We start from the raw sequence: 27,607 nt of genomic DNA, 5'->3' as shown, positions 1-27,607 counted from the left end.
GGGAAGTATCCTGGTACCTTACACATAAGAAGTGCGTGTAAGTATCCTCTCTGAAACTAATCAGTCAGCTTCCCTGAGACTGCAGTGCTAGACTTCAGTTATTTCAACAAGAGTAAGTCGTTCATTCACCCATGTCTTCTTCTAGTCTTACTGTGGCATTCTACAGGCCGGGTTGTCTTGTCTCAAATAAGACCAAACACATAACATGGTGCATCTTGCTGGTGTTCCTTTCCCACTGAGTATCTTCAGGCAAGCAGTGTCCTTCAACTGTTCCAGCTAGTACAAGACATCTGTAAAGCAGGAACACAAGATTGTGTTTTGATGTTTGCTGGATATTGTTTTGCAGAGAGCAACTGTTAATGAGAAACAACATGAGCCTGCTCTTTGCTAGTGATATGTAGTGAATTCTGAAATACTTCTTAAAAATATGTTGCTTACAGATTTATTGAAATTTGCCTGGGGATCACAAACAAAGCTGAAAAAAGTTGGTCCCAAATAATATGGGACCTCCATTCAACGTCTGGAGTTTAGGGAACAGTTGCATACATTGAATAAACAGGAAACTTCAGTTCTTCCCTTTGACACACAGACACATCTTTTCTGCTTTGTAAATACTCTGAGTCACGTCAAGATATTAAGACATTGACAGAAGTCTTCCACCTACTGTTTGTGCCAAGCATGTGGAGATGCTGGGGAGATATGTAGGCTTCATGGATATCTTTTGAACTTAAGGTGCTGCAGAGATTTCATATTAATTTTCTCCGACACATTTATTTAAGGTAAAGATCACAGTTTCAGAGCAGCTACACTTCAGACCACTTTTATTCTCTGAGGCACACTCTTTTCTATACATTCAGACAGTTCCTAAATATTCTGTTGTGGTTAAAACAACCCTGCTTAATGAAAGCACTAACAGAACAAGCTCAACTTGGAAAATATCTCATCTATAGCCTCTGATAGTGGTGTACTCAAGCCACCTTATTCTGTATTCCACTGTTCCAAAGTTCCTCATATATCTTATGATCATAGGCTAGTAGAAAACCAAACATGATCAACCTGCTTGGAGCTGAGTTCCTGATTAATATAAAGATCACTGGAATTTTCTTTGAAAGCACCTTACCCTAAACATTGTTCCTTGGGTTTTGTTGTTTTTAAGTTGTATCCCCCTGCTCTCTTTTCTTCTTGTCCTTCACTGAATCCTGTCTCTTAGGAGTTTCTTTTGTAGCTAATTTGAGACAGGTAAACTGAATGATTTTCTGTTTGTTTGCTTTTTTAAATCAAAAAGCAGTATCTATTTTAAAGGGTGAGTTAATTATTGTGGCAACCATTGCACAACAGAAGTAGAATGCAATGCCTTTGGCTGAAGCAGGAAGCTGGCAAACGTCATTGTTCAAACAGAATGAGCGTATGAGTTGTGAGTTAGGGCTCTGAAACCTTTATACAAACTGTAGCATGTTGTTAGTTTTTTTATGACCAAGAATTACAAGTAAATTGATCAGACTGTTAATACAGAACTAGGAAAGAGTCAATTGGGCAAAGATCACTAAAGCTGCTTTAAAAAGGTCTGCAGTTTAAAACAGCACCAGGCTTGCTGGTTTAGTGAGAGTTTTCACAGTTACATTAGGCAGAACACTGCTTTTACCATTCAGCTCTCTCTGTTGGAAATTATTGCATATAGAGAAGTCAGTGGGCTTTTCTTATCTGTGGGTCTCCAGCCATGGATAAAACCAAAACATTTTTTACATAGGAACTTTGTTTAACTTTTAAAATGGTGCAAAAATATAGTTAAGGCCAATGGAGAGTATTTTAATACCAAATGTTTCCTAAGTAAAGGAAATTCCAGATGTGTTTCTACATCAACACCAATTCTTGGATGCTTGAGGTAGAGACTACTGGACCCGATTAATGTAACTATAAACCTTTCTCAGAAGAAATATGGTTTGTATCCAAAAATTCTATGTTATCATGCTTTTTGAATATTTGGATTTGTTCTGAATTAGTAGTTGGACTAGTTGAATGACAGTATTGGGATTATGAAGGATTCTATCTTCACAATTGTGCTTGAAGCAAATAATTCATATTTGTTATATAGCTTAACGATATTCTCTCTTACCTAATTTGCTTTGTTCATTTCATTGAAATTGGCCCTGTTACTTCAGTAATTATTTTCTGGCAGAAGATTTCATCTGGGATATTTCATTTCCAAGGGCAAGGAATGGAATGCTACTCAAAATCATTGAACTAAGACTGTTTATAAACATGACAGATCCTCTCAGGGTCATTTCCAAAAGACTTAATTTCCTCTGTCCCAGGCTGCTAGTGATGGGGTCTGGTTCTGGATGAGGGTTTTTTTGGGCAAAAGCTTCATTAGTTATAGTTTTGCTTTTCTAAAAAACTTACATAACCTGTCATAAAATAATGCAAATTCTTAATTACAAGTGATTTGTACTTAAAATGAAATAAAGATATACCTACTTGAATTAAATCTTAAAGCATATTGGGTGTCTCTTTCCATTCAAATGGTGCAGTTGTATTTAACAGAACTGATGATAGTTTCAGGCAGCCAGGATATTTGATTAATAAATTCTAACAAGTTGGGTACCTGCTTTTTAGCAGAGAATCCCAGGACAGGGATATACTTGTCACCATGTCATCACTTTATGTAATACTGCAAAAAGAATTGAACGTTGACTTCATTGAAACCTGGTTTGAATATTTTGTGAAGAAAGTTGTGGTTTGGGAATTTGCATACCTATTTTTCGGTTGTTTGCTTTGAGCTGTTGTTCTGGAATTTACTGAAATGCTTGTTGGTGTCTAAGAAAGCTATAGTGATAACTGCATTGCCAGCAAGCAGCTTGAGAAATACTGTTCTCTGCATTGCCAGATGATACTGTGACTAAGGAGTTACTATTTGGACGAAGAAGGGGGACAGGACTCAGACTGAATTAATAACCCAAAATTTAATGGATCACTTTCTTTTACTAGTGTGTCTTCTTTCTACAGTATGGTCTATGGAATCTCTTTGCAAATGTGAAAGTCTGTTTTCTTACAGCCCAAGCTTCTTATGCTATGACAGATTTAAAAGAAATATATTTTGAAATGCATCATGACTCTGTATTATTGTCTTTGTAAGTGAACAAATTGATAAAACTATAGAATTTTTACCTCTTTGTTTTATAAAAATAGAAGTCTGCAGTAGCCCACCAAATCCAGATAATTCCATCATAAATATTCTTTTACTGAAATTTGTATACCTTTTTTTTTTTTTTTTTCCTTATTCCCAAGAATTATCTGTGCAGAGGTGCTTATTTTTTGATGCCGGAGTCTCAGGTAAAAACGGACATTTATATGTAAATTAAAGTTCATAAAGATTTGATATTATCTTGTCATACCAGAGACGTGGCTCGTTCAATTCCCAAGGCTGAAACAGTTCCCTCTTATACTGCTTTTGACAATGACTGTTTGAATAACTTTATTACATTATACTTTGCTGAAGCTTTCTAAAAGTACACGATCTGTTATAATTGTTTTTTCCCTCCTTTCCTCTTATCTTTTCTCTTTTCTGTACAGGTGATTTCTATTCACTCCTTTCCAAGCTGCTAGGAGAAAGGGAAGATGTTGTGCATGTGCATAAGCATAACCCTACAGAAAAGGCAGACTCAGATCTTGTAGCTGAGATTGCTAATGTAGTCCAAAAGAAGGATCTTGCCAGAGAGATCACAAATCATGATGAGAGGGACAATACAATGCTTGTCAGAGACAGAATTCACAAATTTCACAGACTAGAGTCTACCTTGAGGCCACCAGAGAACAGACATTTGTCTTTACAACAGCCTAAACATGGTGAGGGAAGCTGGGAAAAAGAACATGCAGGAGGTGGGTTAGGGGTTAATTTTATACAATGAAATGCAATGTAAGAGCTGTGATCCACATTAGCAAAATCTGAAGGGAATATCAATTGATGTTTGGAAGTACTTTACGTGAGAGTTTTCCTAATTATGGAAATGCTCTCCCTCTATTTTAGAGATTTTTCAGTGGAGGAGTTTACCCCTCCATGTGTGAGGAAAGAATATATACCAGTACTTGTTGGAATATTTTTTCTACTCTTAAGACTTTTACTTAATGATTTTATATCATTAAAACAAGGTAAACACAGGGTATAGTAGTCATGGGAAGCGAAGAATTTTCTTGATACAAGCAACTACTATAAAATGGTCACTGGGATAATCGATGCATTTTATGGGTTTTCTGGTTACCTTGATTTGTCAGACACAGGATTTTGTAAAATTTATTGCTGTAGTTCTAAGGGACTTTTTTTTTTTCTCTCATTCACAAAGAGCGGTAGTTAATCATGAAAAATTCTTGAGAAGTAAAATTTCTGCATATTTATTTCAAATTGGGCTTGGCTATCCAAATATTCTTGGACAGTGTGTTTTTTTATACTAGGCTTATAATTCATTCCCTTCAGGTTTCTATGACAGCAGAAACCATGGAAGTATTGTGTTTGTTTTACTTGCATTTTGGTCTCTGTGATATTGATTGTGCTTAGTCTTACTTGCTAATGTGGAAAGCCAGATAAAGCAGCATGTGACGAGTATCTCATAAAAGAAACCGGTATGTATGCATGAAAGTCATCTGTATGCGTAAGATGTAGCAGCACATGCTTGCTTTTATGTTGCAACCCACCAGCTTGATGTTTTTAAGTACTGTTGTCCACAAATATACATCACTCATCACCCATTTGATTTTTATTTCAGTTCAAAATGTTAACATGTATTGTCTCTGCTTATGTGAGATTCTATTATAGGATTCAAATCGGCAAAATTCTGGGTTTGTATTTGACAGAAAAACAAAGATAAGGAATGCCCAGTGTTATGTTATGCTAGTCCGTTAAATCAGAGCCTGTCAAGTTATTGGCATAGGGGTGAAAAACAGGTGGGATGTTACCATATGCCTGACGTAAGTGTAAATCATTAATAATTCCATAAGCGATACTGGAATTAAATGCTTGGAAGAGTAATGTGTGTAGCATTTCAGCAAAACCAGTTTGTTCAGTTCAGCCTAATAGCATGTGGTGCGTAGAGGGGGAAAAAAGAAATTTCCTTTCTGTTTTAACTGATCCAGAAGAGGGAGAATCAGTGAAATGAATAAATGGCTTAGTTGGCACACCATATGGCATGAATTCTAACTACAAGAAGCATTTGCTTGGCTACTTTAGTAGCTTTATATTCATTTTGGGGGGACTTTGTTGGTGGAGCTCTAATTAACAAATGGACTTTCAAGTGATGCAATTTTGATTTACAGGAGAAAGGAAAACTGAAATGATCTTAATTAGTATTGGGGTTTTTTTAGTGTTTGTGATACTGCTAAGTACAGAAATTCTGAACTGTAGGAGCTGTCAGCGCCATCTTTTGGCAAAAGAAGTTTTATAGCAATAAAATCTTTAAGCGCATATTTGGTTTCTGTTTTGGGAATTATTTACATATTAGAAGAACAGAACCTTCCGTAACAGAATTTTCCTCTTCAGAGGAAGAAGTGGAATATAAAGTGCTCTAACTTGTCTTGATTTAATAAAAAAATTTGCACCCTTCATAAAGTTCTTTACTGTATTAAATTAAAAAAATTCTCAGTATTTCTTAGGACAACAGTCTGGTTGATGTTAAATTCATTTAATTTAACTGTTTAAAAATTAGGGGAATTAAAATAGTTTAATATTTTTAGTCTTGCATATATTCCAATTTTAAGCATGTAACTGGCCTAAAGCAAGTGAACAATGTTAAGTAAGATTGCTATAAATGTTATGTTTATAACTTTATACAACTGCTATTCCTGCACTGTTGTTATCTTGTTAGACTGATCACTAATCAGTCAGGTTGTTAACATCACTGCAACCAATACAATTATACCTCCTAATTAAGGCAAACAGTGTAATTTTCCAATTTTTAAAACTTTTATGAGTGCTTACTTACATTTGTCAAGATTTAAATGACTACTCTGATGGCAAGGGAGTAAATGCAATATGACTAAAATTTGTAATGTTAAAAGCTAGCAAGAGCTTCCAGGGATTTCTGGACAGTAAATTGCAATTTTGCCAATAAATAAGGCTTTATTGTTTTACTTGTAGAGAGCTTAGAGGCTGATTTGCATGTTCTAAATCTATGTAATTCTTTATAGGTTTATTGATGAAAGGAATTACTCTAATTTATGAGGTAGAAGATCTGGTACTTAGTTTAGAAATCTCATTGATAATAAAACTCATGATTGTATAAGGTTTTTTTAAAAAAAGTCTTTCTTAATGGGGAAAAGTAATTTTCTTTGGTTTTGTGTGTAACTATTCCATGGACCACTTAGTTTTGTAGGGAATTAATAATCAGTCTTAGATAAATGAAATCTAAATTTAGTAAGTAAGTTTTTGTAAAAAAGCTAGTTGCCTTAAGATAAACCTGTATCAAAGGACTTTGAGTATGAGGCTTGCAAAGGGAAAAGAAAACGTAGCAATAATAAACCAATTTTTGAAAAGTGTGAGAAAATCTGAAGGTTGTGTAGAGGCTTGTTCTTGTGATTAGACTGTATTACACTGTACATTCATTTTATTGTTTTGATCTATCAGAAATCTTTTAGTCCTTTACGTGTAAGTATAAAGATTTTGTATTTTATAGTACATACCTTTTGAGAGACTGAATTTTACAGAGGCCAAAATTTAGGCCTTCTATGTTTAGCCTTTTAATTTCTCCAACCTTTTTGAAAAGGCTCAGAGGCCAAGGGGCACTGTCACATTAAACATACACAAGTTTTCGGCAAGTTAACTTAGACTGATACGGGATGAGCAAGTGAGGAAGCAGACACAGGATGTCCATCCTTTTATTTCTTTCAAAATTCTAACGTCAATGAATATACCTGGTACTGCACCTGCTGTGACCAACGGAACTGTACACAAGTAGGAATATGAATAATTTTTGTTCTCAATGGCTTTTCTTTTAGCTTGGAACTTTTGTTCACTAAAATTGCTACAGAGTAGAATTTCTTGTTCTAGAAGTTTTTGATTACTGTCTTGGGTTCACTGCAGTTGCTGATTGCCTTAGGTTTGTCTGAGGTTTGCGTTAGCCTAAAGAGTTTCTCTGTCGCTTACTCTAGCTATGGTATCTAAAACTACAAAGGTAAAATATCTTCTAGCCTGTGGTAGGTTTTCAGCACTACTTTTACCTTTCCCTTGTGTAGGTTGTAGAAAATGGTTTTCCCTCCACCCCATCCTTGCTGTTACTCCTCAGACTACATTTCTTCCAAGTGAAACGGAAGGTGGGGGGGGGGGGTTTGCTTATCAGAACACCTGGATTGCACAGGTGACCTGAACATTTTGGACATTGTTTCCCCTTTCGTTTTTCCTTTCATTAGAAGATCACTTCCAGCTGAACCCTCTTAAAACTCCTTGGGTGCTGTGTGTTAATGTCTGTGATCTGCCTTGTTTCAAAGCACTGATGCCCTGGCGCTTTGCGAGTGGGGAGGGGGAACGTGTGTTTCACCTGCATAGATGGTACCCCAGTGATCACAGTGTCCAGCATCACAGCAAAACACACGAACTCAGGGTGAACTGAAAGTTGCAAAGTACGGCATGATGCTATCAGACATGTTGAATAGTAGTGAAACAGCTCCAGTTTCATGCAGCTACAAAGAAACTGCTTTCTGTTCACCTTCAGTTTGGCTGTACCTACCTGCATACAAAAACTGCAGATTAGAAATACCTGAATTATACTGAGCAAATTAATTTCTGACAGGAAGGAGTGATGGATTTCCTAACATGTAAAAGGAATATTTTGGGGACTGTTTTTCAATTGTCTTTTAATACTGGCAGAGCAACTCAGACCAACCTCTTCCAAATAGCATTTAAGCAGTCTGTGAGAAGTTAAACCTTCTAGCCAACGCTCTGCAACTTTTTTGAATTTTGGACTGTTCATACCTTTAATCAGTGTAAGTCTATTTTTACATAAAACGGAGTGAAGTAAATATTATTTTATAGATTTAATTTTAATCTTTAAGTTGAAAATAGATTTATTTCCCTTAATGGATTTTTTACGATTTAAGAGAACGAAAGTTTTACGATTTAAGAGAAACACAAGAAGTATCTGACTTTTTAGTAGTGGTTCACTTGCTAAATCCTGTGCTGTTGATTAAGTGTGAAAATCAGATTTGTGATATTCAAAAACTAGTATTTATTCTTAAAAACTGTGTTATATCATAAACAATGACAGATATTATACCCTTCTTCATCTCCTTCATCAGATTTAGATTTAGACATCTGTTTGCTATTTATGCCTATAATATTTAGATTAGGATATGAACAGTATCCAGAACTAACACATATGTTGGCTGTAAGAAATGTTGTAGGCAAACTTCACAGAATGACTCTTTTATTTGCTTCTCGTTGCTGTTTTTCTTCCTTCCATGTATTTTTTTTCTTAGTGTTAAAAGCTTTTTGGAAAAAAAAGTCATGATTCAACCACTTCTGATATGTAGGTGGTTTAGTGATTTGTAGTCTTTGTTGTGCATTTTTTAATAAAGCATTGATATTTTAATATTTAAATTTGCCTGCTGATTTTGGATAGTTGTGTATTTCTCTAATCTTCCCATGTAGAAAGTATTCACAGAGCTCCTAAAAATTCCAGAGTCTGTGTACCTGTATCCTTATAGGATGGAGAAAATACCGGAGTCAAAAGCTGTTTTGAAGTTTCTGTCATCCTATACATAGCAGGATGCCAGTGCTTGTGCATGCTTTACTTTAATAAAACTATGCTTGAAATTAAATTGCAATGCATTAACGGAAATACTGCATGTAAGAAAATGTCCATATAATTCCCAACAATCTGTACCAAATGCTACCTAACCTTTTTTTTTAATAAGTATGCTACATGAATGTCTGTCCTTTGTTTATTTGTTTCTTTGGTCAGATTTCCACATAGAAGAGGCTGTGGAGTGGCCTGGGTTAGACCTCAGACTAGGCCAAGTTTCTGGGTTGGCCCTGGACCTTGAAAATAACCTAGTTATCTTCCACAGAGGTGATCATGTTTGGGATGAAAAGTAAGTAGACCCTCTGCCGAATGGCATGTTACAAGGTCAAATTGGTGTGTGCTGTTTGTATATCTGCTCAAGAAAAGAAAAGACGGATTGTTCCTCTTCTGTTTAAAATTCAGTTCTTTGGCTGAAAGTGCCTTTGGGAGACTCAGAATGGAAGTGGTGACTGACAGTTCAAGATGATGGGGGTACTAGGTCTTTAGACCGTAAGAATGTGTCTCCAAAGAAAAAGAACATAGTACATTAGGTCCTTCGGCTGTATGACCATGGTAGTATGATATTCACTGAGATTAATTATCCTTGCTTCTCCATGTTTTTAAGCAGGACTAATCAGCCTGGGAGAATGACATTTTAGTATGGTATACTACTATTACCTGGGTTTAAGACATGCAAAGCTAGCTCTGATCTGTCTTCATTTTTTGTGTGTTTATGGCCACTGAACAAAATTGGATCATTACAAGGCACTCTCTCAAAACAGGCTTTGTTCTACTCATTTGATAAATTTACTGTTTAATGTCACTCAAAACAAAAAAAGAAGTCCAAACATTATAATGGCCATTTTTCTAGTGTTTGTAAAGTAATATACTCAAAGTTATATTATTTTAAGAACAGAACATTCCAAATAAAGGACAGTGTCCTTATTTGTACAGTGTCCTTATGTCTTTGAGCTATAAAATAGTATGTCTAACTGTATAGATGGACACTTTGGAAAAAATTCCATGAAACTTCAACAGAACACTGGGAGGAAATAGTATTAGCCTGTAACAGAATATTATGTAGTACCCTTTTTTAATGTGCTTTTTTAATCTTCTTTCTAAGCATCTGTTCTCTATATATAACTATAAGGCTAAACAGTAGGGATTTTTTTCAACTCCCGCTGAATTCATTTTAAGGTAACATAATTTCTGAGGGTTAGAGGGTACAGCTTTCTCAACCTTATAATAAAAAATTATACTTAGAATACTGTTTTATGGAGGAAAGTAAGTTTTGAGGGTTTTTAGCTAAATAACATAATGCAGCAGATAAGGCAATCATCTTGTGCATTATATCAATGATCTCTTCAGCTCAAGTGTATATAAATATAGACTATAAAATTTGAAAGGATGACGTATGCTGAAACTTGTATTACTCAAGCTTCAAGTAAGAGCTGATATTGATTTGGGTTTTTTCATCCTCCCACACATGAAACATAAGTGCTGTTATTTGTGTCATTGAAGAAAGAATTGAAAAGATATTTGAAAATAGGCTGGCAGTTATATTCATTTCTTACTTCTGAAATGTTTATTTTTGAGCGTCTGGCAAGTGAGGTATACACACAACCCAGAGCACACAACTGGAGTTTGAGAGCAAGCAAAGCCTACAGATTTTAAATAAAACAAAAAAACATTGACGTTCCGTAAAATAGCAAGTAAGTGTAATGAATCAACCATGTCAAGAGACAGGTTGAACTTCAACTATCTCATTTTGTGGATGCAGAAGAAGGTCGGGGCTGTGGTCTGGAGTCTGTAAGTCCATATACCTACCAGCTGTACCAGGTAACAGTACAGGTTCACTTAACTCAGCCCTGTCCTTGATGGCAGCCCGTGTTCATATTCTGAGTATTTCTAGCCTGTGATTATCAGACTTCCCAGAAACACAATTTATCCTATATTTAGTATTAATAGTGTTAATCTGTCCTGTGTGGGAGCTTGCAGTATTTGCCATCATGTTGGGATTGAAGTTGGAACAAAGTGGAACTGCCTGGCTTTATAAATATCATCAGAAGCATTCAGTCCCAGATACGTAACCAAGATATAAGATGAGCTGCTGTTAATTGAAGCTGGTTATGGGCCTTTCATAAAGATAACTACACATGAAATCCTAATTAATTTCAGAGGGGGTTTTGTTCAAAAGTTGTGTTGTGGGTTTTTTTTCTTCTTCTTATGTTGCACAGTTAATCGATAGATAGGAAAGCTAGTGTTGGTAGGAACCCTTAAATCACATAAGCTAAAACTTTCATAGGCCTGTATATAGAGTACTGTGACTTTAAAACAATATGTTTAGAAAACATGCCTGTGGTTAAGATGTTCTTGCCTATCTTGTGGCACAGAGAAGAGGCACGCAGAACTGTGCTCAGCCAGTCAGCCTTCCCTTTTTATCTTTGGGTATGTCATGGGCATACGAAAGGTCTGGGAACCCGTTCATGGTTGTGCTGAAAAGGAAGAAGTATATGTGTTCTCATTTTTCAATGAAAAGCAACAAAAAAAGAGTACTTGAATGCGGTTTATCGTGACTGTTGGGATAAGAAGTTATCAGACTTTTTCAGGTAATGTTTATCATTAGCTGCAAATATGCAGTTAATTGAGTATAACATTCTTTACCAAATCATAAACACGATGAATCAATCAAGCCTGAAAGCCCAGAATTTGTTTTCTCTGTTTCAGTGCTTCACCAGCATAGTATGGAAACAAATTAAACAAAAATTATCTGTGCTGTTAGGCAATGCACAAATGTTCCCGATTCATTATTAATACAGTCATAAAAGCTGGATTCTCATTCAACTAAATATAGCTGAATGAACGGTCTATGCTGTTTTATAAGGCAACTTCAGTCTGCTTTAGAACACAAAAGCAGTTATGCAATGACAAGCCCTGTGATAGCGTAGCAGCTTTTCAGTGGTTGTAGCATTCCTTCTGTGCATGATTAAAAGAAAAAAAAAAATCCTATTAAATGAGTCAGGTTTTTCTACCACATAGTCTCCTCAGTTTCAGAACAGTCTTTGCTATATGCAGCCTGTGCTGTTCAGAATGAAAAAAAATAGAACTATTCAGCTGGCTAAGCAATGAATCACTTGGAAGTTATTTTGCATTTTGTGATGAAAAATGTATACTATTCATGCCATTTATAAAAGACATAATAAAGAATGTAAACTGCATTCTTAACAAGCCAGGCAGGTTAATTTAGGCTGAGCATAGTACCACAGTGGTGATGGATATTGATCAAGAATTGAGCTTCAGGGGTTATGAGATCAGGTGGTCTGTCTAAATTTAATATGTAGCCCACCAGAAGGACATTAGATTTAGCAGTACTTTGTTTGTATTAGTGTGAAGTGGCCAGCTGAGAAGTAGAAAAATAGCTGAGGTTTGAAATTAGATGTAGTGACACATGCAGCGTATTTTAGTTGCCCTTCACTATCAAACTGCAGAACCTATTAGAAAACCATGCTGCAGAGCAATATGACATATAATAGTAAGGTGTTTCATTATTTTGTTCAGTTGGTTTTGGTCTTGCTTCTTTTAAGCTAGCAGTAGTCAGCATTGTTTATGTCCTCATTTATCAGTTGAAACAAAGGAACATTGGCTACCTGGGAAATTGGTCTTAAACGCTGGGAAGGAAAGAGTGGCTGTGATTCTGTAGCATGCCAGACTTTCTCCTAGAAAAGGAAATTTGCCAGGGAGAAGATGCATGGAAGATCGCTCCCATAAACTCATTTCAAAGTTCACTAGGCTTCCTTTGCATAAAATACCATAGAATCTCTTATTTACACTGAAAACACTCATTTCCCAGAAAAGCTGGGTAGTTGTTAGCAGGGAAAACTTAAAAGTCCAGACAGCACTGTTACTAAGATCCAAAATAATAATACAGAAAGCAAATCATTTTTTTTAAGTTGTCTAGATAGTCAGTTCTCCAGGGGTACAATCTCGTTTTCTATGGACTTTTTCGTACAATGCCTGCTGTCACCAAGATTCTCTTCTGTGATGAGCTGTGCTGATTAATGATAACGTTAATAATAACATTAGTTCAGTCTGTCCAGTGTTGATTCTCCAGTTGTGGTTGGTCATCCATACCTAAAGCAAGTCCCTTACGAGCTTTAGACTTGTTTTAAATAATACTGTTTAAAACCAAGAGAACTTGTCACAGAAGATTACTGTCAGTAATGGTAAAGAATAAAAGAACACCTGCTGAACCGCAGTCAAACAAGCCAGATACACATCAGCAGGCCATTGTGTGCCAGTACTGTTTACTCTGTATCCCTATAGCATCATGGCAGAGTGCTTAGGAGGGCTCAGTAGAGAGTTTTAGTAACTATCACCTTGTGCTAACCCGTTCATTGTGAAGAGGACTTTCTATCAGAAATTAAGTAGATAGTCACAGATAGTTAACATGCATAATGGCAATATCTAAACATTATTTTTTAATCATAGCCTATGCAGAAACTTAAACACATCCTGTCATAGATTTTTCTAGTTATATATGTGGCCAGCAATGCTTTTCCACATTGAAAATTCTAGGCGTATAAATATTTGATGTTATAGAGAGGTGAGGCTGCTAGGACTGTACAATGTAAAGTTTTAATAGCCTTCTCCGTGACTACAGAGTATCTTCCTGTTTACAAAGTTGCATCAATCATAGCTGGATTTCTCATGGGATTAACAAATGGATTTAAAAATACAAGGTGGGAGGGGGGAGTATGTCTTGTATTTGCACATTTTTCATCCACAGTCAAATACCACTTTCTAACATTTAGATTTAAATTTTGTTCAAAATATTTTACACTCTACTTACCTTCACTAAATGCTGAATGTATATTTCCACAGGTTAGAGTAATAGCCAACTTCTCCGTAGGGGTACTATATTTTTTATTCTTTGTTAAGTGTGTGATAATTCTATGCCTAGTAAATGGTTCTTAATGTCTGAAATAGTGACATGTTTAAATGTTGTTTATAATATATACCATGTACCCTGAAAAATGAGTGGAGTTGTGAGGGTAGGGGAAATACACATCATATCCTATAGTCTCCTGCAAGTACACTCTGAAAAGGGTAAGAACCTTAAGACCTCAATTTTCCAGTAGTAAGCTCTAGCAAAATATTGAACTGTGTTTGAAAAAAAGAAAGAAGATGACACACAAACACACACACTGCCTTATACAGTACAAACTATACCTGTTTTCACTGGCAACTATGCCCTGGTGATTAGCTGTATTTTTACTTAAGCTACATTGTTTAATTTCCGATTTCTGATTTGCGACAGCAAAGAAGGGGGGGGGGGGGGAAAGGAGGCCTTTTTTTTGCTTGCTTGCTTTAGGTTTATCTTAATTGTTGCTGTGTTGATTTGGTGGTCCTTTAGTTTGGAAGTCATAACCTCAGTAGGAAATGCAGACATCCAACACTGTAACTCTTATGATCATACAGTAATGTAATAAGGCTTGTTTATAGAAAAAAAAGAAGCCAATAACCCCATACTGCAATTAAACTGCAAAACTTGGCTTTAAGGTGCGCGCATTGTTCATCAACAGAACCTTCTAACGCTGGCTTTCTATTCTGCTATTTTTGTGTAGTTCCTTTGACAGCAAATTTGTTTATCAGCAAAGAGGACTTGGACCAATTGAACAGAACACAATTCTTGTCCTGGATCCAAGTAATGCAAAACTGCTTCATTCCATGGGCAAAAGTCTGTAAGTTATTTTTGCCTTTATTAATAGAACTAACACTTCTGTGTATTTTACTCCCCAAACACATTTTCACATGCTTTATATTACACTGTATGATTGCAGCCTCTGAGTTTATTTAAATTAATAAATAAATAATAATTAAAAAACCAACAACTAATGAAAGTAGTTTGCCTTCTTTACCACCTCTGCTTTCTAGCAATTCATACAATTTCATCTATCAGCCGGATTAACATAAATGCAGAGCTCGTAAGTATTGTATATTGTCCTTAAAGATACCAAATATCAGCGTGTGTGAAATACCAGAGAGAAACTGAATTTCAAAGCCGAGACACTCTTGTCAAGAAAATTCTGTTCTGTAAAGCTATCTTTTTCATTAAATACTACAAATAGTTCGTATGTGCAGTATTTGTGGATCTGTAGATAAAAAGTGAAATCATCACATTGTTCTTCCTGAAAGATGTTTTTAACTTGATTCTTCTATATTTGTGCTTGCAGATTTTATTTACCACATGGTTTGAGTATAGATAAAAATGGTAACTACTGGGTCACTGATGTAGCTCTCCATCAGGTATGTTTTTGAAGCTTTAATACCAGGATCTTAATATTTTGTGAAAAAATGTTTTTGTTTTCCTAGAGACTTGACATAAATTATTTATCTAGGCCTGTTAAGATAAACATTAAGAATATGCCTACAGAAATTGACCCCTGTGGCCTTCATGGAATATGGTTGTGTTGAGTAATTAGCTACACGTACATAGTATTCAGAAATAAAAGTATCTGTTTTAAAAGAATTATTATTTTTTTTTAAAGAATAGATTTTTCTGCTACATCTTTGCTTATCAATTCTCCTAGCTACTTAAATCCAGAATGTGAAAGTAATTCGTTTGCTGTAATCACAGGAAATTTGTACTTTACGTGAAATTTCCTAGAATCGACAGTACTGAAAAACTGGTAATAGATGTCATAGTCAATATATTAAGATTATGTTTGGTATATAAATGCATTTTATGCACAGCAATAGATATTTTTCCATAAGCAGTCATCCCTCTTACATTTCACCTTCCATAACTGAAACCTCTTTTCTTTTCCCATTGACTGAAAAAAAGGTTTTCAAACTGGGAGCAGATGACAAAGAACCATTACTGGTATTAGGAGTGGCTTTGCAACCAGGCAGTGACGAAAATCATTTCTGTCAACCAACTGATGTGGCCGTGGATCCGACCACTGGCAGCATTTATGTCTCTGATGGCTACTGTAACAGTCGAATCATTCAGTTCTCTCCAAATGGATTGTACGTGATGCAGTGGGGAGAAGGTACAGATCAGAGCTCTTGGTACTTTACCCATACTGCTGTTATCATGAACGCACTGTGAACCATGAGATTGCTGATGTTACTATTACTTTTATTTATGAATTTCAATTACTGAAATACCTTCCAGACCCTAGCTGAATTCCAGCCTTGTCATTGCATTCCAATTTTCTCTCTTCTATTCATTCAGCTACTTATAGTAGTTACATTATTCACTAAAGATAAAAAATGGGAATTTGTTAGCGTGCTTTCAGTACGAGTATTAGCATGTGCTGCCTTACCAGGAAAATGTTCTGACTTTCACAAAAAACTTACTTTTTTCCTAAACATTTGATGAAATAGCATAAGCCTTTACCATTTTTGCAAGATTTATGCCCTGATCCCATCTATTTTAAGTCTTATGACTAATTACATTTCTGCCTGACTCAGATGTATGTATCAGGCTTTAAGCTATGCCAAGTATTTCAGGAAATAGTGAAGCCATAAATTTAGGATTTACAAAGACAGCACAAAAGACTACCACAGACTACCTAAATGAGTAAAACTGCTAGGAGCAGAAAGCAAGCCGACTTTATTATTTTCCCAATGTTGTATTGCGTTATGTGACATATTGCCGTTTCTAAGCAAAACTGATGAGTTTCAGTGCATACTTTAACACAAACTTGGATTATTTTGTATTGCAGAGACGTCTTTAGGCAGAGCCAGACCCGGACAGTTTCATATCCCTCACAGCTTAGCCCTTATCCCCGACTTCAGTCAGCTGTGTGTTGCAGACAGGGAAAACGGCCGAATTCAGTGCTTCAGGTTAGAGACTGGGGAGTTCATAAGAGAGATCAAGCACAAATCGTTTGGAAGAGAGTTGTTTGCAGTTTCATATGTTCCAGGTAATCTTTTTTCCTGTACTTCAGATTTCAAGTAGTTGCTTTATGCCAGTATGCCGCAGTACACAGTGTTATTTTGTGAAGAGTGCCATCATGTTATCTTAGACCAGCTATATATTCTCTTTCAAAGTAGAGCTGATGTAAAGGGAAATGTTAGAACTATCCTGTTTTCCTGCTTATGGGATGAGGAAAGTTTGCATATAGTCTCTGCTTCTGAGAAATGACTGATTAGACTCCCTAAATGTGATGTCAACAGGTAGATGATCTTGTTTGCTTCCTAGTGACTGCACAGTCAATAATCAGTTAATAATAATGTTTTAAGATAGTAATTTCAAGCTCCATTGATGAAAGCAAAATAAAGATGTTCCAAACTATGAAGAAAAGTTTTGGGTTTCATAAAAAAAAAAAAAAAAAAAAACAAAACCAAAACCTAAAAGAAAACAGTTTGAAAAAGTTGTAGTTTTTAATATCATAATATGGTCAACAATTACTGCGTTAAGTTTTGGGGTTAGATTTTTAATACCGATACTGAAGGCCATGTAAATGTCAAGAAATGGATGAGGAATTTGGGCATGTCAGGCTCCTGACTCTGCAGTTGATATAAAATTTCATATCAGGGTTATCTCTTTTGCATCTGCCAAGACCATAAGAAACGCTGTACTGAATGAGATACTTGATACCTGTAGCTCTGTCTCTGACAGTGGCAGCAAGAGAGGCATTCTAAGGAGAATGCGTAAGCCTAGCTGCATTTTCTTGTCCATTCCTCTCCTACTCCCCATGCATACAACAAGCACTTTATTTACGGGTGTTAAGAGCTCCTGACCTCTTCTTCATAATATCTTTCTATAGACCTACTGCCCATGAGTTTTCCTAATCCCATTTTGAACTGTTTTGTAGTGTCTGCCTCCTTGACCTCCTGCAGTTACGGGCTCCAGATGTTCTCTACACACTTTATTCTTTTAATTTAAAAAAGTGACCTAGTTTCATTGAGTGCTTCTCGGTCCTAGTACTTTGGGAGTTGGTGAATAACAGTTCCACACTCCCCGTATCTGCTGCCTCTTAGCCTTCTCCTCTCCAAACCAAAGATCCCCAGACACCTTAGTCTCTCACTGTAAGCCACTTGATTGCGTTGATCCCTTGACTATTGTAGTTGCCTTTCTCCTCTAGCATCTTTAATTTCATTAGGACCTTCTTGAGATGCAGAGAGTAAAAGAGCACTCAGTACGCAAGATGTGGGCATGCTAAGTTTTTGCATAGCGACAGAACTCTCCTCTCCATTCCTAATTCTCTTCCTGATGATGCCAAACATTCTCTTGACATTTTGGCTGTCACTGTATGTGGAGCCAAAGATTTCAGAGACCTTTCAGTGGTGGTTTGGAGGTGTCTCTCCTGGGTTGTAGCTGCTAGTTCTAAGCTAAACGTCATGCAGGCGTGATCTATATTATTTTTTTTGCAGAAGCATCACTCGACATTTGTCCTTGCTGAAACTCTTATGCCATCTGTTTGACAACTCACTTAACCTTATAAAAAGTCTTTCCGGTCTTTCTCCATATCATCAAGGTTTTGACAACTCTGCAGATCTTAGTACCTTCCTCAGACTGGGAGATGTCACTGTTCACCCCATTTTTCAGGTCACTGATGAAGACTACTGAATGAAATTGTTTCTGGCTCTGATCCCTACAGGATCACACCACTCAGGCTTGTCTGTCCTGAAAAATTATATGCTCTGCTCTTAAGATCTGCTCTTTACTTCCTGTTTATTAATGGATCTTTCATTCAACCCTGGGACAACTCACATTCTGTAACAACCTCTGATGCGCAACGTTGTCAAAGGTTCTCTAAAACTCCAAGTATGTCTGCAGAATCTCATTTACATGTGTGCTCTTTCTTCCCATTCCAAGGTGTGGCACAATTTCCCCTTAGAGAAGCCATACCATCTTGTTTCCAACACACCGCCCTTACCCATGATGTATTCTTCATTATGGATTCTACCATCTTACTGGGGAGGGATGCCGGAATTGTTGACGTGTAGGTCACAGGCACTCTTTTGAGCCGTTCTTGTAGATGGGCGTTACTTTGGCAGTTTGCTAGTATTCTGGAGGAGTGGCTGTTTGCAGTGCTAGGTCACTCAGCTTGGCCTGAGGTCTGTAATTTCACATTTTACTTCCTTCTGAACTTGAGTGAATGCCATCCAAACCTAGTAAATTATTACGCTCCAACTTGTCTAACACCTTTTGTGTATCTCCTTCCAGTTAAGCTGGCTCCTCTGACCTCTTTGCTATGAAAAAAATTGAGTGTCAGAATCTCCCCAGCTTATTCAACAGAAAAAACTGAGAAGAAGTGAGCTTCTGTGCCACAGGCCCCTCGTCCTGGAGTCCCCCTTTCACACCTTCTCCTCTTGTGGTACCATGGATTTCCTAGCTGACTTTCTGCTTTTGATGTATTTAAAGAACTTTTCGTTATCAGATCAAGCATCCTTAGCAAAGCATTCTTCAGATTGTTTTTTTAATGCTTTCATATTCTATTTACAATTAACCAATCTGTAATGAATGTGTGTTCATCTTTTAAATGCCAAACTTCCACCTGTTATACCTTACTTAACTTTCCTCTTGTGATTCAGTTTCCTATTGAGTTACTTTTCTGTCTGTCACTCTCTTGCTCTCAAACAGCCTCTTTTCATCTATACTATTACGATTCATCTTCCCTGTAGTTTGCTATGTGGGGGTTATTAAAGCAAACCTAATGTTGTTGCAGGTGGTCTCCTCTTTGCAGTTAATGGAAAGCCTTATCCTGGGCAGGCAGAACCAGTGCAAGGATTTGTGATGAACTTCTCTACTGGAGAAATACTTGATACTTTCATTCCGCTTAGAAAGGTAGAGTATTGCACAGAGCATCTGGTGCATATCATTACATGTTTGAGAATGTTGGCAACATCCTACTTCTCCAACTTTCCTAAGACTATTACAGGGAATAAGATGGTTTCTAATGTAAGGTCTTAAAACGGAATTCTTTATAATAATAGCTTAATAAAGACACGAGAATTTTGGGTCTTAGTTTCTACAGGTGGTACACGTTTGAAAATTATACTACCCTCAAGATGATTCCTACAGATAATACCTTCAGTCAGGACAAGCCTACTTCACTGCAGTCAGACAGTTCTTAAAAGCTAATTTAAGAGAAGAATGAACAATTTTAAATATTTGTATATTTAGATGCTAGTAATTTGTCAAAAATTAGAGTATGCTCCTAAGCAGAAATAATATTCAACTGTATGGTTACATCCCTTCTTTAGAGAAGATTAGTGTGGAAGTTAAGGCTAAATGTCATTCATACAGTATTACACATAAAAATTATGTTTATTTTAAAAAGTTTCCATAGATTGACTTAGACTAAAGAATGAATGTTAAGATTCCCATTTCTGGAAATCTGTTATTTGCAGTCCAGGTTTAAATAATATAGAGCGAGTTATTTTTTCCGAGTATAGAAAATAGCTGTGTTGCATACAAGCTGTGACAAAAACTAAATATGTGGGCTTGAAAACAAGATCCCTGATTTTTTTAATACATATCTTACAGGATAAAATTGAAAGCAAGAATGTGAATAAAAATATTATAAATATAAAAATTGTTTAGCATGAATACATAAGAATCATCTCCATGTTGTTATCCCTGGAGAAGGCAAACATATGACAGAGATGGAATTTCTCTCCCTTCACTCACATTAGGCCTTCACACCAGCACCTGCTCTGTTTTCCAGTCTAAGGACTGAATATGACCAGTCTCAAGTTCAGGGTTAAGGAGACCTCGTGAATGTGTAGACACTTAAGAGTAATCTGTGTCTGCTTATCTTCACAGAGCTTTGAGATGCCACATGATGTTGTTGCTTCGGAAGATAAAACAGTATTCGTTGGAGATGTTCATGCCAGAGCAGTGTGGAAGTTTGCATCCACAGAGAGTATGTTTTTTGATTTTAATGTCACAACTTCACATTTTATGTCTTCAGATCAGGGCCAGTTATCTGATATCACTAGCCAAGAGCCTGGTGGCTTAGTGACCATGATTTAAGTACACTACAAGCTCTGCCTGCAGAAGTTGTGTGCTACTGCTCAGTTTTTGTTAAAAGACCATTCTTCAGCATTGCTGCATGCTCTGTCAGAGGAGAGTCCTGAGCGCCTGACTTCATTTGTTGCAGGAGGAATCAAAATGCATTTGCCTCATGGTAGATCTGTCCCTTGTCATGTCAGTACCTGCTTAAACAAAAGCATAACTCTTTAGCATTTTACTAATTTTAATGTATCACTTTCTGAGAAGTCAACTGCTTCCTTTGAGGTTATCATATAGGAGACTCCCAGAGGCTGAAGTAAAAACACAGGTCAACTTAAAATTTATATTCATTTCATTGGGAGTATTTATCATTAGAAAACGAATCTAGTATAATTTGAAGTCCTATTTCCATGAAGTGGAAGCACTTCCCAGTTTTAATCTAGTAACCCCCAAGGCAAGCAGCCTGACTTCGGGGAGAGCGACCTGATTAGTCAGACATCAATTTAGCAGGATTCAGAGAGAGATTAGACATTTTACAGGAATAAAAATATAATCCACTGTTACATTATATTGGATAAAAAATGTATGAGAGAGATAAAGCCTCAGGCTTCAGGGTGTTAGTCAACCAGTAAGAGTCTGCTGTTATAAATGAACTCCTGACTAAGCTAGTTATTCCATATTTGTCTGTTTATAATTCATGGGTTTTCCTTTGGGGCATCTGGTATCAGCTGCTCTTAATAACAGGAAACTGGACCAGATAAGTTGTAAATCTGACTGGATGTGGCTTTTTCTGCATATAGTAACCTGAACAAGAACAATTCTAGCCTTTTATTCAAAGAAACATGAGAACAAAAAAATAATGGAATTATTCATCACATACAGGTTAGATGAGGAAATTCATTGTATATCATCTTCTTTTTAGCTTTTGCTGCAGTATGAAACTGCAGTAGCTGAGGAGCACTGATTCAGCCCAGCCTCCAGCCTTTAATCCATCATGATTTTTATTATAACGAACAGTTTTATTTTTGTGGGACTCCCTGAACCTTTATGCATGCCCATAAAATCTCTCTGTTAACTATTGCAAACACCTTTCATGAATCAAGCTCTTTCTTTTTTCCATGGCCTTGTGAGCTATAGAATGCTTTATATTGACTCTCCTTGGTGAACTTCAGAAGCTGATGGGATTGTTTACTGTAGGATTGTACTGTACATTTGAGAAAGCTATCAGGAAAATGTCACTGAGCGTCTTTCTGAAATGTCAGTTGTCCTGAAGAATAATTTTGTTTTACAGAAATGGAACATCGGTCAGTTAAAAAGGCTGGTATTGAGGTACAGGAAATAAAAGGTTAGTCTGATTCATAATGGAAATGAAGGAACCAGTATTTTCACATAGACTAGGACTGCTTCTGCCATGTTGGAGGGAAAAATGCTAACTAGTTCAACTGTTTTATTTTTCACCATCCTTTCATACAGATAAAATGAGCTGGCATAGGAAGCACTAGAAAGCAGCTTGTAACAGTGTTACCTAGTAGATGCTATTTTACAGCCAATCTAAACATTTCATTTTCAGTGATGACAAGTGCTTCACAGACACTAAGATAAAAATTTAACTAGTGGATTAATGCCGTACCACCATCTGGTATTGTCCAGATTGGTATCTGTGTCAGCTCCCTTAGATGCAGAAATAGCTCTGAATTATAACAGTGACAGTTAGTCCCCAGCACCCTTCCCTTGGTCCACAACCCTCAACCACTAAAAAAGAGTTATTTGAAATGGTAATTGATTTATCTTTCTGCATAGTCTTTCAGTACACAGACTTGCCAGTCACACCATATGGAAAAAAAAAAAAAAATCTATTTAGATTTATTTCCCTAGGTTTACTGCTTTCTTTTTTTTTTTTCCAATTCATCTGCATGAAAATGAAAAAAAAAGAAAACAAAAAGAAAATAAAAACATGTAGAGATAAAGAAATGCATGTAGAGGAGATTGAAAGGGGTAAATAGCAATTCATGAAGATGAAAAGTAATTTGAACCATTTGTATTCTGTTACATAGGTCTTTTAAGTTGAAAAGGAAAAGTTCATTTCCCTTTCAGAAAAACAGTACCAGGCTATGGAGTGGCCTTTATAAGGTGTTCAAAAGTTCTTAACTGTTTTTCTTTGGCTGAGTTCAGAGCTTGTGGGATTTGCTTTAGCCGTGTGTATGCATACAGAGGAAAATACCAAAAGATCCCAACTGCCAATGGCAAGCATGTAGAATAAAGGAGCTGACATCATAAATCAATTAAATCCTTATTGCCAAAACTGTTATCCTTCTGTTTTATCTTTGTTGGTACGTCAGCCCTCCTGAAGCACTCAGAAGGGAAGTGTTGACGTTGCAGCATCCACAGTACAGCAAATACAGGGATATATTAATGCATTTTGGCTTTCTTTAGGAAGATAGCATGCTAGCTGACACTTCCAATGTTACAGAGAAAAATGCAATAGGTGTCACCAGGGTAAGAAACAATTTTTAAGGAACAGCCTCGAAAACTGCTTAGGGTACACAGACTGACATTAACATCTTTCAACTCCACTTGAAGAAAACAGATAGCCAATGGACTTTGTGTCCTCCTCTGCTTAATAAACGGACAGGAGTGGCGTGCACTTTCACAGGCTCCGGGTGACAGACTGTTAGGGTCGCTTGCACTGCAGTGAAGTGGGGGAAAATAAGTGGAGAACTGTCGCTTTCCCCAGAGATGGGCAAGATGGTGGAGGAAAATTGCTGTGGGCTATAACTAGTACTTGAACAGACAGCATGTTACAATTGCTGTGGTTGTGTTAGTGATAACAGTGATATCATTGTTACTGTATTACTGTATAGTGTAAACTGAAGCATTTGCTCTTCTTTCAGAATAGAAAGTAATTTTAAGTTTGATACAGTATCAAAACAGTTGATTCAGAGTGTGTTTCTGATGCGGCTGCTGCTTAAGACGTGCAGTGAAGTCAGGCTTTAAAATATATGGCTAGATGGTTTTACTCGTTAAAAGCACAAAGCGTGTGATCCTTTATGCACTCACAAAACAGCATAGAGGATTTTAATGAGATTGGGTTTCTTCTTGTAGGTGGATAGGTAATGAGTTAGTCAGGAATGACTGGATGGAGTTTTCAAAAGCTCTCCGGGTTTACAGAGACAAAGTTCTTTCAAGGGATGTAGCAGTTCTGAAAATTTAACCCTTTGGCAAAAGTTTATTAAAAAGAACTTTAAATGCTTTCCTTCTCCTTTATGATAATACAGCATATACTTGATCTATATATATCAAAAGGAGTTATTTAATTGATACCACATCACGGGCCTATTTGCAAAAATAGATCTTTTGGGGATTTCCCTGTATTTTAAATGATAGATACTTTTTTAATTCAAAACTCTCCCTGACACCTCTCCTTTCCCCATTTGAGAAACAGGGAGGGCATCTTTGCTAGCCAGTGATATCATTCAGACTCCTTCTGCCTTGCGTTTGGGATAACATCAGCCAGAGCTAAAAATATCTCCATAAGTGTTTGTCTTTTGTTTCCTTGTTGCTCAACACTGCAGGTATTCCAGCTTGTTCTTTTCTGTAATGCCTTGTTCTGTGTTGCTTGATGCGTATGGATTACATACTGAAATTGTCTTCTTTTTAAAGAATCAGAAACAATTGTAGAAGCCAGATTGAAAAACAACCCAGAATCAACAGACCCTCTAAAGAAGCAGGAAAAACAACATTTGGTCCAACAGACCAGCACCGGAGTTTCCTTTGTTCTTGTTACAACTCTGCTAATTATCCCTGTTGTTGTCCTGCTGGCAATTTTAGTATTTATTCGGTGGAGGAAGACAACTGTCTATGGAGGTAACCATAAGTAACTCTAGGGAACAGGCTTTTACTATTCCAGTTCAAAACATCACTGAACACTGAGGGATGAGGGTATAAAGAGAGAGGCGTAATGTCCCTTTACCCTTCTGAACAGTTACTGCAATGCTGCATGCAAACTAAGAATCGGCGTGCACACAGCAACTGCATCCCCCTGTGCCTTTAATATTACATCTCAAGCCACCACCTTTTCAGAACACGCATCTAAAACTTTAATTGGTGTCAAGCCGAAAATTGTTATGTCAGAAATTACTAGAATATATTCATTTTACTGTCTAGAATACATAAATTTTAATACTCTGAGCATAGTTTGACTTTCAGTTTGAGATCTTTAAACTGTTGAAAACAAAAGACTCTACGGGTATCATAAACCTGTAAGTAAAATGCAAACAGAAAACATTTACAAGAGCTTATATATTATTGTTCACTACTACCTTGTGCATTTTGTGAGTCAGGCATGTTTCCATAATGCACCTCCATTCATTGCTGTGAGAGCTTTAATTGGTACTTACGCTATGTAAATTTGTTCTTAATTCATACTATATAATATTATTTTTGAGAAACCGGTAGATTGCAGTAGGATTTTGATCATTACACTTGTTATTTTGTATCGCATAAATAGTTTTATTGAGCTATTCTCATCAAGAGAAGAAAATGTACATGCAATAAACAAATAACACAGTTCTGCCACTATGACAGAGTAGGTAATTCAGTGATGTAATATTGCTGTGCAACTGAATTTGATGTATTCTATTTGAAGATTTCAGTGTGCATCTTCCTGACTCTTTGTGTTCAACCATGTTTAGCACATCAAATGTGCTAACCTTCTAGACTACTGCAGTACTGCCGTTAATGGAAATGATCTATAACAGCATCTTTGCATTCCATTTGGATTCAAGCAGTGCTTGAATTTACTGTGGCAACGAGCATGATACAGTTACATTGAAAAAATAAATTTCTTGCGCAGATTTATGGAAACTGAGTAGTATATAGGAAGACACAGTTTGGTTATGGCATTTAATTTTTCTTCAGGTGAAGGATGTAAAGAGTTACCAGGGAGGAGGATATAGTTTGTGAGGGGGGAGAGAAAGTTCCTCCAAAATAGCTGAAGAAATTTACAGATCAATGTCTTCTAGAAAGCCAATCTTCTCTGAAGGGAAACTACCGTTTCAAATGTCAAGCTGTATTTTGCAGTGTGCTGGAACGTAGTTGTGCACATTATAAATGACAAGGTTCTTGTCCTTCCTGTAAACTCTTCACAGTAACATAAGTGAACAATTGAGGGAATGAAATTATCAGAAATAACCTAACGTGCATCTTCTTAATGGCTGAATTGACATAAACTGAACATCCATGGTATGATAATTTTGTTAGTAACTATAATTTTACCTTAATCAAGAAGCTGAAAAGTATCAGTTTGGCTTGATAGAGCTGCTGATCAATTTGTTGAATGTCTGTGCCTTGTATCAGAAAATACAGACAATTATTTAATCATAGAATATTATTATTTTAGCTTATTTTTGAAATCTACTTTATTTTTCAGCTGATGGGGAACACAAACTTGATTCAAGTTCAGGCAGAATTTTAGGCAGACTTAGAGGTAAGTCTAAGTCATTGAAGATCTTTCAAGAACAGTAACTGAAGGGTTTTTTTCTGTACACAATTCTAGTTGAATAACAGATTTGATGGAACTTTCTCAGAGGAAGGATTGGGATCAAACCTCACATGTTTTGTGGAAATATCTTTTACGACACCTTTCATCCATCATTATCTGCCCACTGCAGACGATGTGTCACTACCAGTGGGAGAGCAGTAGCTGTTATAATGAGTTATCTGTGGATCTGGTGAATAAAGTGAAGCACTTGGAGACTAAGGGCAAACTGGTGGGAGCACAAATAGCCTGCTTAAAGACCTAATGAAACAACGGATGCTGAAAAAAATAGTTTGAAACTTCTACTTTCAAGGAATAATTTCCGTCCTCCTTCAGAATCTCTGTACTTGGCTTTTGTGGCTCTTTACAAACAGTTTCTGGAAGGACACTTAACATCATCTCCACTATACTGTTGAATGGGTAGATAGATTTTTATTTCCCCTGGGTACAGCAAAGCAAACCTTATGACAAGCCTTTCCTTTCCACAGGGAAAGGCGGTGGTGGCCTTAACCTCGGGAACTTCTTTGCGAGTCACAAAGGCTACAGCCGAAAAGGGTTTGACCGACTGAGCACTGAAGGAAGTGATCAAGAAAAAGATGAAGATGATGGCACAGATTCAGAGGAAGAGTGTTCAGCGCCTCCACCCCCACCAGCACCTTCATCGTCCTGAAACCAGCCTTTGAGTTCTCCATTATATGATTCAACCCAGAATGTCAGATTCCTTTTCCCTTAAGCACGTTTAAGATTTTGTGTATTTAATTGTAAACTGTACTAGTCTTTGTGGGGCTGTACACTGGTTCCTTTAATTTTTGTTTGGTTTTACTTCTGTTTTTTAAGTGGAGGAGTGTACGGAAGTTCCATATCAGTGCCGTTGTTTTTTATGTGAACATCTTAATAAAGCAAACAGTCTTCAAATTGCAGCACTGATTTAAAGCAGTAGTATTTTCTCATCTCTTGGGGATCAACTCATCGTTTTCTCATCAACTTGGGGATCTTGTAAATAAGTCTTACTATCTGCTTCATCAAAATATTTTTCCCATAACTATTCATTTGCCAATTTCTGTTTTGTGCCTTTCCTCTTCAATGTCCTTAACCTGTTGCAGTACAGAGAAAATACAGTGCCACAAGAAAATGAAGCTGCTAAATCTTCTTCTATTTTTTTAAAATCACTAACATTATATTGCATTGAAGGAAAGAAAAAAGTCTCTATTTAATTTTTTTTCTTCTTCCTAACTTGATGTGTTTCTGGGATGTCTTATTTTTAGATGGTATCACTGTTAGAACACTATTTTCAGAAGCTGAATGTAATTTGTGTAATAAAGTATTTGCAGAGCATTA

General features: G+C 36.5%; 1 protein-coding gene across 1 annotated transcript in view; it reads left to right on the top strand.

The window, feature by feature from the left end:
* PAM (peptidylglycine alpha-amidating monooxygenase) overlaps positions 1–27,607 on the top strand; it is a 77,517-nt gene extending 49,910 nt beyond the window's left edge. The window contains exons 14-25 of the mRNA XM_082497971.1: positions 3,571–3,876; positions 8,943–9,072; positions 14,387–14,503; positions 14,996–15,068; positions 15,607–15,814; positions 16,493–16,724; positions 19,425–19,563; positions 20,545–20,644; positions 22,025–22,078; positions 24,394–24,597; positions 26,162–26,218; positions 26,758–27,607. Of these exons, the coding sequence (XP_082354097.1) occupies positions 3,571–3,876; positions 8,943–9,072; positions 14,387–14,503; positions 14,996–15,068; positions 15,607–15,814; positions 16,493–16,724; positions 19,425–19,563; positions 20,545–20,644; positions 22,025–22,078; positions 24,394–24,597; positions 26,162–26,218; positions 26,758–26,939 (1,802 nt within the window). The 3' untranslated portion in view covers positions 26,940–27,607. The remainder of the gene's footprint in view (positions 1–3,570; positions 3,877–8,942; positions 9,073–14,386; positions 14,504–14,995; positions 15,069–15,606; positions 15,815–16,492; positions 16,725–19,424; positions 19,564–20,544; positions 20,645–22,024; positions 22,079–24,393; positions 24,598–26,161; positions 26,219–26,757) is intronic.

The sequence above is a fragment of the Vanellus vanellus genome, assembly GCF_965231255.1.
Source record: "Vanellus vanellus genome assembly, chromosome: Z".
Classification (NCBI taxonomy): Eukaryota; Metazoa; Chordata; class Aves; order Charadriiformes; family Charadriidae; genus Vanellus; species Vanellus vanellus.
Note: the sequence above shows the minus strand (reverse complement) of the source record. Positions and strands in the feature narration are given on the sequence as shown.